Raw genomic sequence first — 18,074 nt, 5'->3', positions numbered from 1 at the left:
GTATAATAACTTTTTCTCATTTTCTGATTGTTATTTTTTTTTTATAATTTACTAACTTTTTTATTCTTTTATATATTTTTCAATTAAAATTTGTACCCACACCCAACTATTTTTTCATTGAAATTTGATGTAAGGAAAGGGAGACTGTTATCTACGACGGCTGATGCAATCTCAGATGTCAAATGATCAGCTGTCATTTTGTTTTTGTGCTCAGTAGTTTTAGATTAGTTTGCTTTCTCTGAAGTGGAATTATTCTAACAGGATAGGAGTTGACATAAATTCATGAACGTTATATTTACTATTTTAACAAAGAGCACACAATAGCTGAACAAATAATAGATAGCAGATGAAGTGTATACCCCAGAATTTTAAATCAGCAAATGCCAACAAATTTTAGGTAATTTAATGAGTAAATAAAAGTTGGCCGGTTGGTGCTAATTAAGGGGCCTGGCCGGAATGCCAATATATGGGGTTATAGGAAGAAAAACACAAAATCCTTAAAAAATTAACTGAGCTTCGTATGGCAATAGGGAATGCGTATAGGAAATATGTCAAAATGCCTCTTACTTTCATTGTTACAGGTTAATTAGTAAAAGTAACTCATTGAACAAAAAAACATTGTTCCCTACAAGAAAATTACGTATTTCTTCTGTTTTCAAAAATTTTTATAATTATGACATTTTAATGTAAAAAAAATTGTGAGCAATGGCATCTGTATAGATTCCACGAGTCACAAGACGATGTATTAATTAGAATATACACTTTTCACCCTTCAGTCCTACCACAAACCTTATAGAGTACATGTCTTGAGTTTGACCTGACATTCGCTCATTTTTACGTCTTGTTTTTCTCGTTTTCGGCAAGAATTTCATCATTTCAAAGAGGAAAAGACAATTTCAACATCTCGCTAGCATAAGGAAGAAGAAATTAGCTTTAATTAGAGTACAGAAGTGGGTAGTATCGGCGAAATTAGCGGAGTTAGTGAAGGAGCGACTGCCTAAAGAAGGAAGATATTGAGGAAAGGGATCCTCATTTATGATTATGCTAAATAACTTTGTTTTGGTTTAATATCCATAAAGGAACATGAAATTATATGATAATCGTTATTTATTAACATTGTCTTTGTGAAAATAAAAAGAAAAACTTTGAACGCCCCTACTATATCTCAAAACTATGCTTATTGACCTTCAAATTCTATCTTCTCCCTTAGTTTTAAAGGTGTGACGAAGGAGGGAGAAGGTTGTGACTCAAAGACAGGATGAAAGCAACTGAGTGGGTTTATTGTAGAACTCTCTCCTTTATATACAAAATCTCAAGCAACGAGAATTTTTATGTTCAAAAGTCGACACTGTTACCGATGAGAAAACAGACATGGTTTTTCAGGTTCTTTTTAGTGTGAGGGGAGAGCGAAAATACAAGCACAAAATGAAGTATGTACGATCGTGTGACACACGGTTGGTACATGGCTCCCTCTCTAAAAATGACATACCGAACATGTTAAATAGGTGCCCTGAAGCTGGAGAAGTAGTAGTAAAAACTGCGCTGATTAGCGGCAGTGAGTGGCTGTAGAAGTCGTTGGTTGGGGTGCGAGCAAGTGGTGGATGGGTGGCTTTGTTGCCGCTCCGGCTCGTCACGGGGTAGGCGAGTGTGTCCTATGGCATTCATAGGCGTGTGTGTCCTACGGCATTCATAGGCGAGTGTGTCCTACGGTATTCATAGGCCTACGGCATTCATAGGCGTGTGTGTCCTACGGCATTCATAGGCGTGTGTGTCCTACGGCATTCATAGGCGTGTGTGTCCTACGGCATTCATAGGCGTGTGTGTCCTACGGCATTCATAGGCGTGTGTGTCCTACGGCATTCATAGGCGTGTGTGTCCTACGGCATTCATAGACCTACGGCGTTCATAGGCGTGTGTGTCCTACGGCATTCACGTCAGCTTTGGTTGAAGTTGAATAGGTGTCCTCTTCGTCACGGGTGGGGGCATTGATGGAGGTATTGAAGGTCATGAAGTGGCTGTCCATAAGGGCACGAACTAGGTTCACCTCACGTTTAGAGCCGTGTGCGGCAGGTTGCAGGCGAGTGATACTGGTCATTTTCCCGAGGGTGAGCGAAGCCCTTTGGTCCCCCAACGGTTGGTGAGAGAGCTGAAAAAGCTTTGCTATACGGGCGGCTGGCGACGGTGAGTACTGCTGCAGAAGGTATGCGTTGACGGCGTCATAGTAACGGTGAGAGGGGGGGGGAGGAGCGAGTCACTCCGGGGTCACCAGTGTGACGAAGGAGGGAGAAGGTTGTGACTCAAAGACAGGATGAAAGCAACTGAGTGGGTTTATTGTAGAACACACTCCTTTATATACAAAATCTCAAGCAACAAGAATTTTCATGTTCAAAAGTCGACACTGTTACATGTTATGTCAGGTTCTTTTTAGTGCGAGGGGAGAGCGAAGATACAAGCACAAAATGAAGTATGTACGATCGTGTGACACACGGTTGGTACAAAGGTATGGCATTGAAATTTGGTCTATAACTTGGAAAGACCTTATAAAACAATAAAATAGAGCCCTTTTCTTCCAATTTTTGTTTCATACATTTTTCTTTTTTTCCGTGGAATATAGGGTTTATTTTTTTACCGTAATGAAAGAATTGACAGCAAAAAAAATGAATTCAAGAAAAAAAACAAAAAACTTTTATTTGAGGTCTATACCACGTCTATATAGGTTATTAATCCCTTATCTTAATATTAAGTATCAAGGGAGGAGATAGAATTTGTAAAACACTAATTTTCAAGTTAAATCACCCTGGTCTAGCAAAACAAAGTCAGAGGCAAAAATCCTATGCAGTTGTAGAGATGTCCTAAGTGGTATGAATGTCAATGTCCTGTCCTTTAAAAAATAGCATTAGCTAGCCAGCCCCCTTAAAAGGACTTTCACTGTACTATATTACACTGTCCAAGAATAACACAATTTCCTTTTAGAAAGGAAAATACTGCAGCGAACGCTGTTCCCCTTCCAGGTCCCTCGTGTCAGGCGTCCACTGAGGCTTCATTCACGAATGATTACGCCCGTAATTTTGTTAACATTTTATCACCCAGGGTTAATAATGTTCTATATGAGCTTGAACCAGTTCTTATTGTGGATCCCCTGGCTACGGCTGCTGTGCTCCCTGAGCCGGATCCTTTCAATGCCCCCATCTGTCCCTAATTCTGTAATGTTTAGATCTCCTTCCCCCCACTATGAGTGCATTTAGTGGAGGTTTAAATTTATCAGATTACACAGTTAAATTTTTCTAAACATTTAAAGCAAATATTTGTTTACCAAAAAGCTGTTTTGAATTGTTATCATAGTGCATGATGTTCTTTTTTTTTTCAGGGCTTTGATGGTGAAGTGTTGGGGGATGGCGAAGGGGAAGAAATAGCTGGGGGAGAGCCAGACTTTCCCTTAGCTGCCCTGGCGAGGTTAGATGAAATGATTCATCGCCAACGATGGGTAGTCCCGGTCCTGCCAAAGTGCGAGCTTGAAATTTTACTTGAGGCATCTATAGATTTATGCACGAGAGGTAAGTTAAATCACTGATATTTTGTGAAATTTTAAAAGTCCTTGATGTACGTTGTCAACTGTCTTTCTTAGAAATGGTAATATTTTAATGCTTTTGAACCAATTAATAAATAGATGTATGAATGGAATTTTAAATGCAATTTTTAACCATAAGATATCTGGATAAAGTTTTTTCTTAAGATTTCTATGATTTACATAATATTGTCATATGTCCTAGCTTAATGATACTTTCCTGTGTCTTAAGATTGAAAATTTATGTTGCAGGTCTTGATACTAGGAGCGAAGCTTGTCAGAGATTCTTTCGTGAAGGTCTTACAATTTCCTTTACTAAAATCCTTACTGATGAAGCTGTCAACAGTTGGAAATTTGAAATCCATGTAAGTAATTTTCATTTATGTTATGTATTTAATTCTTTGACTACTGTACAAGTGTATGACGCAAGTTTATATACGTATAATCCGACACGGATACAAGTTTCTGTGTCATTTATACAGGTTACTTCTAGTTTGGTTTTCTACAACCAGACAATTGAAAAAAAAATTGTCTTCATTGCGTTATGCTTCGTTGCTAGCTGCATATGACGCATAACATTAGTTCAAAATGCTTAGCAACAACACTTCTGGTTGGGAAGGAGGTCGGACGTACCTTCTTTCCTCTCTGCAATCAGACATCCGCATCACCGCTCTGTACCCTTATGGTGCTTAGTGCTTGTCTCTCTTGTGTCTTTGACATTCATTATCACGTGTTCTATCACTATTTGTGAGTTTACAAGTGTGCCTCTTATGACTATTATGACGAATTCTATGCATTCCTAGCCTGGCCGAGATGGTCCCCCCCCCCCCCTGGTACATTTATGAGCCGGGTAGAAGTAGATCCACACCCAGTTTGTCCCTCATGTAGAGATAAAAGATGTTCTGTTGAATTACCATGCGAGTACAGTATTTTAGGGTGTGGTTGTCCTCCCAGTGGGAGAAATTAGTTCTCACTGCATAAAACACACTATTAGAGATTGTTTCCCCCTCTTCGTCTAATGTCAGCAATGATGAAGCGTAAGATTGATACTGCAGCGAAGGTTATCCCCCTTCCAGGTCCATCGTGTCAGTAGTCCACTGAGGCTTCAGTCACGTTTGTTGACATTTTATCGCCAAGGGTTAATAATGTTCAATATGAGCTTAAACCTGTTCTTATTGTGGATCCCCTGGCTACGGCCACTGTGCCCCCTTTTCTGGATCCTTTAGATGCTCCCATCTGTCTGGCACTGATTCTTTAATGTCTAGATCTCCCCCCCCTCCACTACGAGTGCATTGAGTAGATATTTATATTTATCAGATTACACAAAGGAGATGTTTCCCCTTTCAGAGGTGTGTCCTATCAGAGCAGAAAAATTATCTCCGTGTTCATGTTGGAATCCTAGAGTAGAGCCTTACTAAAAGATCCTTGTTTCTAGTCTCCAGCTCGAAATAATGAGCAAAGCCTGTCTCGTACACCTATGGGTCCTCAGCAGAGATCTCCTGAGAAGAGTTCCCGGGATGCGTCGGCAGGCTTAACTTCCTTTATTATGATGGTGTTCGGACTGCTTTGACTGTGTCCTCCCCCCAAAAAAACTTTGCTACTGACGATCTAACAAGCGCAGCCTCACGCGCTGACCCTGGGTCGCCCCAGGGCGAGTATCCTTCCTCCCCGGAGCGCCCCAGCAAGGTAACGGAGAGAGGGGGAACTACGCAAAATTCTTGGTCGGTTATTGAGGAGATCTCAGATCCTAAGAAAGTATTTCGAGGTAAGTACTGTTAGGAAAAATACAAATTACTGAAAATTTGTGATTTTATTTCAGCTAGGCTTAACATTCAGAATAACAAACCTGAACACACCGCTGTATCTAAATTTGATGACATCAATATACGTGTCGCCGTTTCAGTGTGTGAAGCAACTCCTCTGTATCTTGAGCACCCCTAAACATCATGACGTCACTGAACGTGCCACCATTTTGATGCGTTGAGTATTCCTCCTTGTCATAATCATGCAAGAGTTAATTTGTTCCGTAACTGGAATACAAACCACGCTATTTATTAGGGGTTATACTTTTGGCGGAGCTGAAATGACGAGCCATTAAAATTTAGCGAGGGTTATCTACCCACACCGCTAGTTAGCGGGAGTAGGGGGGGATAGCTTGCTACCACTCCTGTTCACACACCTGTGAATTAGTCACTTTACTTTTGGCTCGGATGGAAAGCGGTTGTTTCCTCTCTCCCTCCTTGCCTATTCTGGACTGCCATTAATTTTTGTCTTTTAACTTACTTTTTCTTATACATGTACAGTATATATATGAAAACATTCTTAATATTTATGTATATATATGTGTATAGAAATGTGATAAGTTTCTTTTTCAGTGTTTGTGCTGTGTGTGATACATATATGACGACACTTGCGTAGATTAGCAAGGCCAGCACAGTTCCACTTCGTGGGGAACGACCTCTCCCTCTCTGGTCCATCGGTCTTCCCGTTGGCATATAACCGTTAACTCGGCCGCCGCAGGGGAATCGTCATCGCCTGGACCCTCTTCATTCAACTATTGTCTTCGCCATTTCCCTTTTCCTACGAGAAACATGGATTACTGAGCGAAGAGAATGTAACCTCTCAGAGATTGACTACGGTCTTTCTCTTCTCGAGGTCGTTCACCTTTACAACAACAGTGTACTATTGGGGAAGCTCCTTTCCTGTGTGCAGGTTAGGTTGCTTTTCCAATTGTTTGTCTCAATTATTTTTAGTGAAATTATAATTGTAATTTTAACTTTTCAACTTTTCTCGTTGGGGAACACTTCCCTTTGGAGGATCAGTGGTTCTCACTATATTCTTAGCCAATTTAAATAATTGTAATTCTGTTTTTATTACAGTTACTCTGCTCCCCCCTTCTCCTGTGGATGTCGACTGGGGAAGGAAGGGTGCAATACTTATTTTTATGTTGTTCCCTCGGGGTTCCTCTTCGGAGTTCCTCCTCAGGGAATTTCTGTTAAATAATTTTTAGTTTTTTTCCCAGTTAACTATGCAGTTTTTCTTCGTTCGACTAAGAGTGCCGACGAAGCAGAGCTGTTTTGTTCATGCCTGGGGAATCTGCTGTCACTGCCGTCCCTCAGAGGACGTCGTCATGGGCGTCATCCCTTCTCTTAGAAGTACACCTGTGACAACACGACCAGCACTTCAGATCATCTTAAAACACTAACCAGGAGGTTGGACAACTTCCCCTCCAAGGGAAAGTTTCCTCCCCAGGTGTGAGGTTATTTCTCCATTCTGAGGGAGAACTTCCCACATCTTAATAAATTCATCATCTCCGACTGTTGCTGCCTTCGCCCAGACTTCTCTCCCCCCTTGCTGAGTTTCTCTTCCTTCAGGGGCAGAGCACAGTCTTGGCAAGTCTCTTCTACGAAGTGTTTACCTCTTCGTTCGCGAGAGAGGCCACTCATAGAGACTCCTCTTCGGAGAATCGCTACTGTTAAAGGTCAGCTTGCTGATCCACCGGTCCTCATGGGTGTCTTCAAGTCTCTTCTACGAAGTGTTCACCCCTCTCGTTCGCGAGAGAGGCCACTCATAGAGACACCTCTTCGGAGGATCACACTGCACATCAGTTCCTGATCATCCTACCAGCAGACCTACCAGCGCAACCTTGCACTGCAACTTAGTCCGTGGACTTCAGTCCTGGTCCTAAGGCCAGCTTGCTGGTCCACTGGCCCTCATGTGCTTCATCAGTTCCTGATCATCCTACCAGCAGACCTACCAGCGCAACCTTGCGCTGCAACTTAGCCCGTGGACTTCGGTCCTGGACTCTTCTCTGGACCTTTCACGGTTGCCATCAGTGGATGTTCGCCCTTCCAAAGGGCACATCCCAGTTCCTGGTCGTCCTACCAGCTGACCTGCCGATCTACCAACGCATCCTTACGCCGCTGGTAGTCCTTTGGACTTACGTCCTGGACTCTTCCGCGGACCTTTTTCACGGTCCCTACCGGTGGATGCTAGCCTTTCCAAAGGGCACATCCCAGTTCCTGATCGTCCTGCCAGCTGACCTACCGATCTACCAAGTACCAACGCAACCTTACGTCGCTGTTAGTATTTGGACTTCGGTCCTGGACTCTTCTGTGGACCTTTACGGTCTCCATCATGGATGTTTGCCCTTCTAAAGGGCTCATCCCAGTTTCTGGTCGTCCTGCCAGCTGACCTGCCGACCTACTAGTGCTACTTTCGCTCGCGCTAACAGTCTTCTGTGCGCGAGCGGCAACAGTCTTCTGTGCGCGGGCGGCAACAGTCTTCTGTGCGCGGGCGGCAACAGTCTTCTGTGCGCGGGCGGCAACAGTCTTCTGTGCGCGGGCGGCAACAGTCTTCTGTGCGCGGGCGGCAACAGTCTTCTGTGCGCGCGCGGCAACAGTCTTCTGTGCGCGCGCGGCAACAGTCTTCTGTGCGCGCGCGGCAACAGTCTTCTGTGCGCGCGCGGCAACAGTCTTCTGTGCGCGCGCGGCAACAGTCTTCTGTGCGCGCGCCAACAGACTAAAGTGCGCACGCGCCAATAGATTAACGTGCGCGCCCCTACAGTCTTCCGTGCACGCACCTTCAGTCTTCCATGCACCCCCGGGCGCCAATGGTCTCCCGCGCGCGCGCCTGATGGTCTAACACGCGCTAATGCTCTTGCGCGCCCGCACGGCAATGGTCGCGCGCGCTCGCCAATGGTCTCTCGCGTGCGCGCCAACATTCTTCCCCACGCACGCCAGGAGTTTCCACGTATTACTCTCACACACGCGCCAATGCACCTGCCCTTGCGCAACCAGTCACATGCTTCGCGGCATTCTAGGGAGAATGCACAAAACTACACAGTGCCTTACTGCGTGCCAGCGCTCTTCCGCACTTTCCTGCGCCCTCCTGCGCAGTTGCGGTCTCAGATCCAATGCGCCAGCTATTGCCAAAGAGCCAGTGCTCGCAGATGCAATACGCCAGGTCTTGCCTAAGAACCAGCGCTTACCTGCCCTCCAGGCAGGAATTGAGTACCAGCATCATCCTGTGTTCCATCGCTCCAGTACTCTCCTAATAGGCAGAAAAAAGGAATAAAACTTTTTGGACAGGTCTCCATTGCCCCATTCATCCCCGCAAAGACATAACATTGCCACCGGGAAAAAAGGAAAAAGGCTGCACAGAAGGATTCAAGGTCCCGAACAGCCCACCCGGGTCCCTTCTCTTGTCATCAGCACTGCGAGAGACTAGATGAGGATCACCGAAGCATCATCTCGATATGACGACTCACAGTGTCAGGGCCATAGCTATGCCCCTGGTCCCGCTTAGCAGATTATTCTGATGCAGGTTTTACAAGAAAGGATGTGAATGCTCCAGGTGACTTTCACATCCTTCCTCCTGCGAGATGTGACCCACAGGAACTCGATACGATCTCTATCGGTCCGGTGGTGTCTGCACAACAGCTGGTTGTATACCTCAAGCTCCTTATTGGAGAAGTAGCAGAAGGTTGAGGGCACTGTTACCCGGTTTTAGTCTGCGTGAATGAAAAAATTTGACTGACTCTTATTCTTTTCTGCATCCTACCCTCTCATGGGAAAAGCAGCATCCTGGGTTCTCTGCATAAGCTGACTTCAAACCACTGCAGGTAAACCATGCTCCCTTGTGTACCTAGTATTAAGCTAATACTGTTGCATCCCCATACCCTAGCGAGGTGGTATTGGGAAAGTCTTGGTTACATCAGGTTTTTCCTACAATAGACTCTGAATAACTTTACCTAGCCGCGGACCTTGCGTAGCAAGGTTTCAGCGAGGGCAGGGACGCCTTATTTTTGAGTACTAACATACTCAGATATGGAGCCCCCGGGCAAAGCCAAAAGCCAGATTGGCAGGGACATCCACCCTTCCTAATGGGTGAGTCACCCTGAATGAATAGCGGTGTTTGTATTCCAGTTACGGAACAAATGACAAATTGGTAGATAATTTGTATTTTTCCTAACTATACAAACCTTAGCTATTTATACAAACATGCTTGCCATCCCTATCCCCCTTGAAGTCCTACCTCCAAGCAAAGTAACTAAATCACAGGTGTGTGAATGTGAGTGGTAGCAAGCTACCCCCCCCCCCTACCCAAGCTAACTAGCGGTGTGGGTAGTTAACCCTTGCTAAATTTTAATGGCTCGTCATTTCAGCTCCGCCAAAAGTATAACCCCTAATAAATAGCTAAGGTTTGTATAGTTAGGAAAAATACTAATTATCTACGAATTTGTCATATTACTATATGCCCTCTGTATTCTAGAGGGCAAGGTAGATCATCTCCACATTACTTTAATGTTCTCCCAGAGTTTTATAAACTTTCGGCTAGGAATCGGTATGATAGAACCTTGTCTTTCTTTAACCCCTTTCGCCTTAATGAGTCAATATATAGTGTCAAAACATTCCTAGTGGGGTGGAAGCAGATGTACGTCAGAGAGAATGAAGGTTGCAAAGTGTTGGGGCCAGTTAAGGGAGTAGTAAAAAATAGAGGGTTGGGCATGAATGTAAAGAGAGTTCTATATGAGAAAGTGATTGTACCAACTGTGATGTATGGATCGGAGTTGTGGGGAATGAGAGTGACGGAGAGACAGAAATTGAATGTGTTTGAGATGAAGTGTCTAAGGAGTATGGCTGGTGTATCTCGAGTAGATAGGGTTAGGAACGAAGTGGTGAGAGTGAGAACGGGTGTAAGAAATGAGTTAGCAGCTAGAGTGGATATGAATGTGTTGAGGTGGTTTGGCCATGTTGAGAGAATGGAAAATGGCTGTCTGCTAAAGAAGGTGATGAATGCAAGAGTTGATGGGAGAAGTACAAGAGGAAGGCCAAGGTTTGGGTGGATGGATGGAGTGAAGAAAACTCTGGGTGATAGGAGGATAGATGTGAGAGAGGCAAGAGAGCGTGCTAATGAATGGCGAGCGATTGTGACGCAGTTCCGATAGGCCCTGCTGTTTCCTCCGATGCCTTAGATGACCGCGGAGGTAGCAGCAGTAGGGGATTCAGCATTATGAAGCTTCATCTGTGGTGGATAATGTGGGAGGGTGGGCTGTGGCACCTTAGCAGTACCAGCTAAACTCGGTTGAGTCCCTTGTTAGGCTGGAGGAATGTAGAGAGTAGAGGTCCCCTTTTTTGTTTTGTTTCATTTGTTGATGTCGGCTACCCCCCAAAATTGGGGGAAGTGCCTTCTATATGTATGTATGTATTACTATTATTATTATTATTGTTATTATTATTATAACTTTTATAAGCTATGAAAGAATATAGCGCATGATTGCATATCAAAGTTCTCAATTGGGGAAGTTTCACTAAAAAATCTCTACAGAAGTATTGTAATAAAGAAATTTTTTTTTTTTGTTTGTTTTACTTAAGCACAACTACAGTGTATGATTATACCGTGCTTATTATATGCTGTTAAATAAATCCTTCCTAGCTACTGTGCAAATAGAAAAATTAATTACTGGTACATATAGGTAAAATTCTAGGTTTCAGATAATTTGACTAGCCTTCCAAAAGGTTCACACAATGGAGCCCGAGCACAGTACTGTAAATAAATGGAAATACAATACTGAAAAATAGTTCTATTTCATTTGACATGAAACTATATACTGTAATTAAAATGTGTTATATGATTTTAAGTCAATCCTTGCGAAGTACTACCGTATTAATGAATCATATGCAATTAGAATACTCTAAAAACAACACAACAGAGGTTGAGAAAATACATATTTTCATAGGTCCAAAAGTATCTCGCGTGTAATGGGTGAACCCTGACTTTTATTCCTCTAAAACTGGTCTTAAAATTTCACCCTTTACACGGTAATGTACTATACTTAATGTTTCCCTTTTGAGACAAAAATTTTAGTTCAGAGTGCTGTGATTTGGCTTATCAACAGCCCCTCAAGTCTCCACCAAGATCTTTGCCCTTATCTCAGCTTGGGCTCCTGTGATACCTTAGGACGACTGGCTGCTTCTAGCCAAATCCTGAGCTCTCCGACTGAACTACTAAGACCTACTTCTGTATCTGTGCAAGGAGTTTGGGATCCAACTGAACCTGGAAGTTCAGCAGTCCATCAGGTTTCTAGACATGGACATAGACTTTATTCAAGCCAAAGCCTTACCATCAGCTGACAGAATCTCGAGGTTCAGAGTATTGGTAACAACCTTTCTGAAAGAAAATCCCCTTCCCGCTCTCTCTTGGCAGAAGTTACTAGGCCATCTCTCCTCGTTAGAGAAACTCGGCCCACTGGGGAGGTTGAATCTGAGCTTGGTTCAGTGGCCTCTGAAGAACCAATGGTCACAGACTTCAGAGCACCCTGTAGCCCTGCTACAAGTACCTCAGGAAATGGAAAGAGACCTTTGGTGGGTGGACGAGGAAAACCTGCTAGTGGGAACCCATTTTCAGGCTCCACCACAATTCCTATTGTTCACAGATGCATCCCACTACAGGTGGAGTACTCACCTAGGAAAGGAACAAATCTCTGGCCTTTGGTTAGAAGAGGGCAAGACCTATCACTTGAACTTTCTGGAAATGAAAGCAGTGCAACTAGCGTTACTCCACTTCTCAAAGACACTGAAAGGTCACTCCATGGTGTTGATGAGCGAAAACTCCACGGTGGTGACCCACATCTCCAAACAAGCTGGTGCATAGTTATACTGTATTCTCCTGTTATAGCAGTAGAGATGATCAAGTGGACACAGTCCCAGGGGATCTTTTTCTCGGCAAGGTTTATCCCCTGAAGAAGAAATCTGATCATCTGAATGGTCTTTGCTTCCTCTAGGGGTGAAGAGACTTGTTACCTTGAGGGGTTCCTCGTCTTTAGACATGTTCGCCACCCACCTGAATCCAACACTCCTTGTGTGTTGCTCTCCAGTCCCAGATCAAGCTGCAGTGATATTTTAACACACATGGGACTGATTAGACTTTTACGCTTTTCTACCATTCTGTCTGATTCGTCTTTAGAGTACGAACATCCAAGGGAATTAGAGTAATGCTAGTGGCTCCAAAATGGCCTAAAATCTCCAATTGATTTGTGAGCACTGCCTGCTCCTAAAAGAAAGTAGCCAGAAACCGTATTTCATTCGTGTTGAGAGAAACTAGCCTGAGAGCCTGTAAATCCAAAGGGGAATCATCTCCCCCCCCCCCAACACATGATATACATGGGCTTGCCATAACCAGAGTGTTACATAAAAACCACTCTGGCACAAGTCATAAAAGCTGGAGTTTGGAAGACAAACCTCTTTCACAAACCATTACCTTGGAGATTGTACACACAGGTTTTTAGACACCTTTTCTATAGGTCCTATTGTTGCTTCACAACAAATAGTCTAACAATAAGCTCTTATGGAACATGTAAGTGCTTTTATCTCGTTCATTTGTTGTTCTTATACGGGTATGTAATGAAAAATGAGACTGATTGTGATCTTGATTGGACTTGAAACCTTAATTTGGAATCCAGCCTAATGAAAGTAAGAATCCCTTGAAGTTGAGTACTGGTTGATTTTTTAGATGTATTAGAAATTTTTGATACTATCCAGCACTTGATGTTTGTATCACTCACCCTGGCAAAGTATTTATTCTCTAGAATTGAACGTAAAGGCCCTGCACTGTTCACAAAAAAATTCACTTTCATCTCTTACTATTATTTATTGTAATTATATTCGCTCCACTCAAACTGCAACAATGGGAGTGAACAAAGACAGAAGACTTCCAACAAGGAAGGGAAATCATCTGGATTCAAAACAAATGCTCTCCTTTATTGTTTACATTAAGTCAAATGCACAATTTCCTTTATCTCTTAGTAAGTATCAATTATTAAAACAAACAATCATATTATACATCCAAATTAAATAAGAAATAAGGAAAAATTAAAGAAATATATCTCTCAAAATAAAATTAAGTTAGGAAGTTTACTCATACCCAACAGTAATTTTATCTAGAGAGAGAGGTCACCTCTTACCTTCACCGAGACTTCTTCTTACCTAAGAAAGACTCCCATATAAATGACTCGGAAGTTTTTATTCTCATAGGAATTAACTACAAATTTTATACAATTTGTATTTTTCATAGCTATACAAACGTGAGTCATTTACCAAATGTTCTGCCTTAATCACTCCGCAGATAAGCGTTGTGGCTAAGTGCTTGAAACAAGCATTTCTTTGGATTACCTGGTCGTAGAAAACTAAATATAAAGGACTCAGGTTTGTATAGCTAGGAAAAATACAAATTATATATGAAATTGTAGTTGTTCCAACACGGAGTACTTACCTAGAACTACTTTCTTAGGAGTTACTGGTAACTCTTCCCAACCGACCAGAATTTTGTGTAGTTTACCCTATTCCCGTTTTCTATGGGGGGTAACCTCAGGCGGAGTGATACGCGCCCTGAGGCGACCCGGGGTCGGATAGCGTTCTAGCTCAGGTCGTGGTCCTCAGTAAGTTTCTGGTCGCGACGTGATTACCATCTCGCCGCGCGCGCTCTTACCCGGTGCGACCCTTTGTGTTTACCACGCGTTTCCCACGTGTCCATATCCTTATCCTTTCCTCTGTGTCCCCGTGTCTCTTGGTGTCTTAGTGTTGCGTTATGGAGCATCCCCGCCGTTGCCCTGGGCCTGTGGCCGGGAAGTCTTGTGGGGCTTTCCTTTCCAAGACCGAGGTTGACCCCCACTCGCTGTGTTCGTCATGTAGGGGCAAGGTGTGCTCCCCTACCACCACGTGTTCGGAGTGCGAGTCCTGGAATGAGATCCAGTGGGTCCTCTACGGCACTGTTTCTCAACCTTTTTCTGGTGGTGGCCCCCTTCAATCCAGTGCAAGTTGTTGTGGCCCCTCCATGCCAACTCTGAGTTCTTACCCCCCCCCCCCCACACACACCCGCCTTCCGTCCATCACCTTAATACGCCTAGGGAAGGTATATTAATGGTTCTAGTTTGAGTAGTACCATGTACTCAAAACACTAATTTCAGGCATGAATCAAATACCAATATTAATTGGAAAAATATTTTATTTGAACACTTATCTATTTACAAAAGGAATAAAAAAACAAGGAATACATGTAGGTACAATTGGCTTTATCTTGAAAGGTTTCAGTGGGATCCCTGTGACTGATGCAAGGCTGCCAACTTGTCAATGTTTGGCTTGAAAGCTGTCAGAGAGAGACGTAAATCTCCTCTTTTTTCTATGTCAAGGCGATTTCGTGTCTTTGACAGCAGGTACATCACCCGACTGAAACCAGTCTCAACCAAGTAAGACGTGGGAAAGGCAAGTAAGAGCAACTTCACATCTTTCCAGAGTATTGGGTACTTCTTATACACATCTTGATTCATCCACAGCTTCTGGTGTCCTCCACGCTTGAACCTTGCTTGAGCTGTTGTGTTATTCTGAAGTTCAATGAGACTTTCTTGTAGGGTGACATCAACTTCAGATACATCAGCAATGAAGGGATCCACAAACCAGTGTGGCACAGTCATTTGGAGTAGGTCAGAGAAGCGAGTGTCCATATCATTATGCAACTGCTTCAGATGGTCAACATACACTGCTAGGTCATCATCAAGCAGATCGGTGGATATAACTGCTAAGGAAGGAAACTGTGCAAACTCTCGTCTTCCAAGGTTCAACCAGAACAGCTTGAGTTTCCCTTTAAATGTAGTAATTGCCTCCTTGCAGGAAAACATGGTGGAGTTATTTCCTTGAAGCTCTTTGTTCAGAACATTTAGCTTTTCAAATATGTCAGACAGGTAGAAGATGTCACTCTTTGCATCAACAAGTTTCTGCCCAAGTTCTGTCCCACTAAAGAAAGAGATAACACTGTCCCAAAGTGCAACAAAACGGTTCAGGCAATCACCTTTAGAAAGCCACCTGACTTCTGTGTGCAACACGAGTTTTTCAAATTCTTCATTGTTCTTTTCACATAATTGCTGAAAGAGGCGATCTTTCAGTGCACTACTTTTTATCAAGTTGACAGCCTTGATAACATGCCCAAGTGCTTCATGAAGACGTCCTGCTAGGTTTTTGGCAACCAGGTGCTGCCGGTGAACAACACAGTGCACACAAACGACATTAGGAACAGCTTTTTTTAAGTAAGCACTGAATCCCCGATACCTTCCTATCATAGCAGCAGCGCCATCTGTTGCACAAGCCACAATGTTCTTGAGTGGAATTTTGTTCTCCTCAAAATAGACCTCAAGTTTTTTGAAGATGGATTCTCCTTTAGTGTCAGTCGTTAATTTCAATGCGAAAAGCATTTCTTGACATATTTCATCTACATCAAGAAACCTCACAAATGCCATCAAAAGAGCAGAATTATCAGGTAAAGTTGATTCGTCGAGTTGAAGCGAGAAATCATTCACCTGCAGTTTTGAGATTAATTGGTTTTCAACATCAGCTGCCATCTCATCAATACGGCGTGATATTGAGGAGTTGCGCAGAGGAATAACACTAGTTACCTCTTGTGGACTCTGATTCATGACTGTTGAAAGCACTACAGCCACTGCCGGCATGATCAGAGATTCACCGATAGCATGAGGCTTACCTGCTTTTGCAATCAAATTTGCTATCTTGTAAGAAGCCAACATCCCTCTGTCTACTTTTGCCACTTTTTGGGTAAACATATGATTCACTGTCATCCTTCCTTGGAACTCATCACGTAATTTCTTGAAGAAATCTAGCGGCTTGTCTTTCTTGTCTTTATGTGCAGTCTCCAGATGCTTTTTCAGTTTGCTGGGACGCATACTTTCATTTGAGAGTGAGGTCATACACAGCAGGCACATAGGCATTGTAGTATTTTGTGGAGATTCAATGAATCCAAAAGCAAGATATTCGACAGAATACTGTCTGCATTTTTTCTTAGCTGGACTGGTCATGCTTATCTAAAATAAAAAACAAACAAAACTCATTAAAACTCAGTACCGCTATTATTGTCTGGGAAATCATTGCCCTCCACATATTCAAACAAGCAAATAAAAAAGCAAAAGTTATTAGCCATAAAAGATACCCTTACCCCTCCCTCAATAACAAATAAAGTGAATAGATAAATAAAATTCATGACAAGTATGTGTGTGTGTGTACTGAGTGTACATGAAAGAGACTGTGTATGTAAGTATAAATGTATGTTTGTATGTACATACGTATGTGGATATAAAGTTATCTTTCACAAACCTCTTTGGTAGAACTTAAATCAAGTCTCTTCCTCGCAAGTCTATGTTAAACTGAAAGACGGATCTATTATTGAAGAAGAAACAATATAACGGTTATATTATAACCCATATACCATTGCTGTTAAAATTGTTTATAAACATCTTAATGGTTGTCGTTCGGAAGTTTACCAGTCAGCATAATCTTTGATAGTTCAGTCTTTTACCACTCTGCCTGCTAGAGAGAGGGAGAGAAAGAGAGAGAGAGAGAGAGAGAGAGAAAGAGAGAGTGAGTTAATGGTTTTTGTCAAGGGTCATAGTTCAGCCTTTTACCACTCTGCCAGCTAGAGAGAGAGAGAGAGAGTGAAGAGATTATTGAATATTTCACTGTCTGCAAAAATTACCTGGTATATTGAATTGAATGATGTTCAAACTAAACTCAAGCATATTAATGATTTATTTCAAAATATTACACATTTATATATTTTGTGAGTCCTAAATTTTCTGTGGCCCCCCATGGCCCCCCATTTTTCAAATTTTGCCTTGTGGTCCCTGAAAAAATCTCATGGCCCCCAAGGGGGCCATATGGCCCACGTTGAGAAACACTGCTCTACGGCACGAAGAAGAAGAAAGCGGCCAAGAAGTCGCCCAAGAAAGCCAACGTGTCTTCTTCGTTGGTGTCGCCAGATGCCTCGTCGGAACGGGGCTCCCTTCCATCTTCCCCTACCCAGAGTAGGGGACGAGGTAAGTCCGTTGCGGGGAAGCGGCCCATTGCCCTTCCCCAGGAGTCTGAATTGCTTGTGGGGGAAGATTCTGGTGATATTCAGGCAAGTGAGGGGCCTGAGGGAGGTGCGGGAGTGTGTTCGGGAGACGAGGTCCTGGTGCCCGCAGGGCCCGTCTCTACGGAAGATCCTATGTGGGGGAAGTCGGGTGCTACCTCTTCCCCAGCGTTATGGGTGTGTGTTTCAGGTGCTTCAGTCTCCGGGGGAGACGCCGAGAAAGAAGGCTCGTCTAATTCTGACCCCGCCTCTTGGGATCCCCTTAGGACGCCCTTCAGGTCACCCTTTAGACTAGAGGAGGATTTTGATCATTGGTTCGCCCGTAAGAAGGTTCCTCGGTCTCCCCCAGCGCCCTCGTCAACGCTCCCGCCCGTCTTTCTTCAGCCCGCGACACCAGAGATTCGACGTGGAGTTCCCCCTGCTGAGTTGGACGTCTCAGGCGATTCGGCGGATTCCCTCTCCTTGTCGTCATCATCGTCGAAGGACAGAGCCACGAAGAGGAAGCGGGAGAGGTCCCGGAAGAAGAAGTAGTCCCACTCCCATTCCAGACAAAGCAAGAAGGAGTCCGGACCCTCCAAGAAGAAGGCTAAACGGAGTA

The 18,074-nt window shown here is 43.5% G+C and overlaps 1 protein-coding gene and 1 long non-coding RNA gene across 2 annotated transcripts in view; one reads left to right on the top strand and one right to left on the bottom strand.

Moving 5' to 3' along the window:
- faf (ubiquitin carboxyl-terminal hydrolase-like faf) overlaps positions 1-18,074 on the top strand; it is a 346,068-nt gene that overhangs the window by 54,017 nt on the left and 273,977 nt on the right. The window contains exons 3-4 of the mRNA XM_068351160.1: positions 3,368-3,554; positions 3,818-3,930. Coding sequence (XP_068207261.1) covers positions 3,368-3,554; positions 3,818-3,930 — 300 coding nt within the window. The remainder of the gene's footprint in view (positions 1-3,367; positions 3,555-3,817; positions 3,931-18,074) is intronic.
- On the bottom strand, positions 16,193-16,814 carry LOC137621213 (uncharacterized). The gene is made up of 2 exons (XR_011040176.1): positions 16,723-16,814; positions 16,193-16,433 (listed from the first exon to the last, which is right to left on the bottom strand). It is a non-coding gene; the product is annotated as an uncharacterized lncRNA (long non-coding RNA).

The sequence above is a fragment of the Palaemon carinicauda genome, chromosome 27 (assembly GCF_036898095.1).
Source record: "Palaemon carinicauda isolate YSFRI2023 chromosome 27, ASM3689809v2, whole genome shotgun sequence".
In the NCBI taxonomy this organism is placed as follows: Eukaryota; Metazoa; Arthropoda; class Malacostraca; order Decapoda; family Palaemonidae; genus Palaemon; species Palaemon carinicauda.
This window is presented reverse-complemented; position numbering and strand designations above follow the sequence as displayed.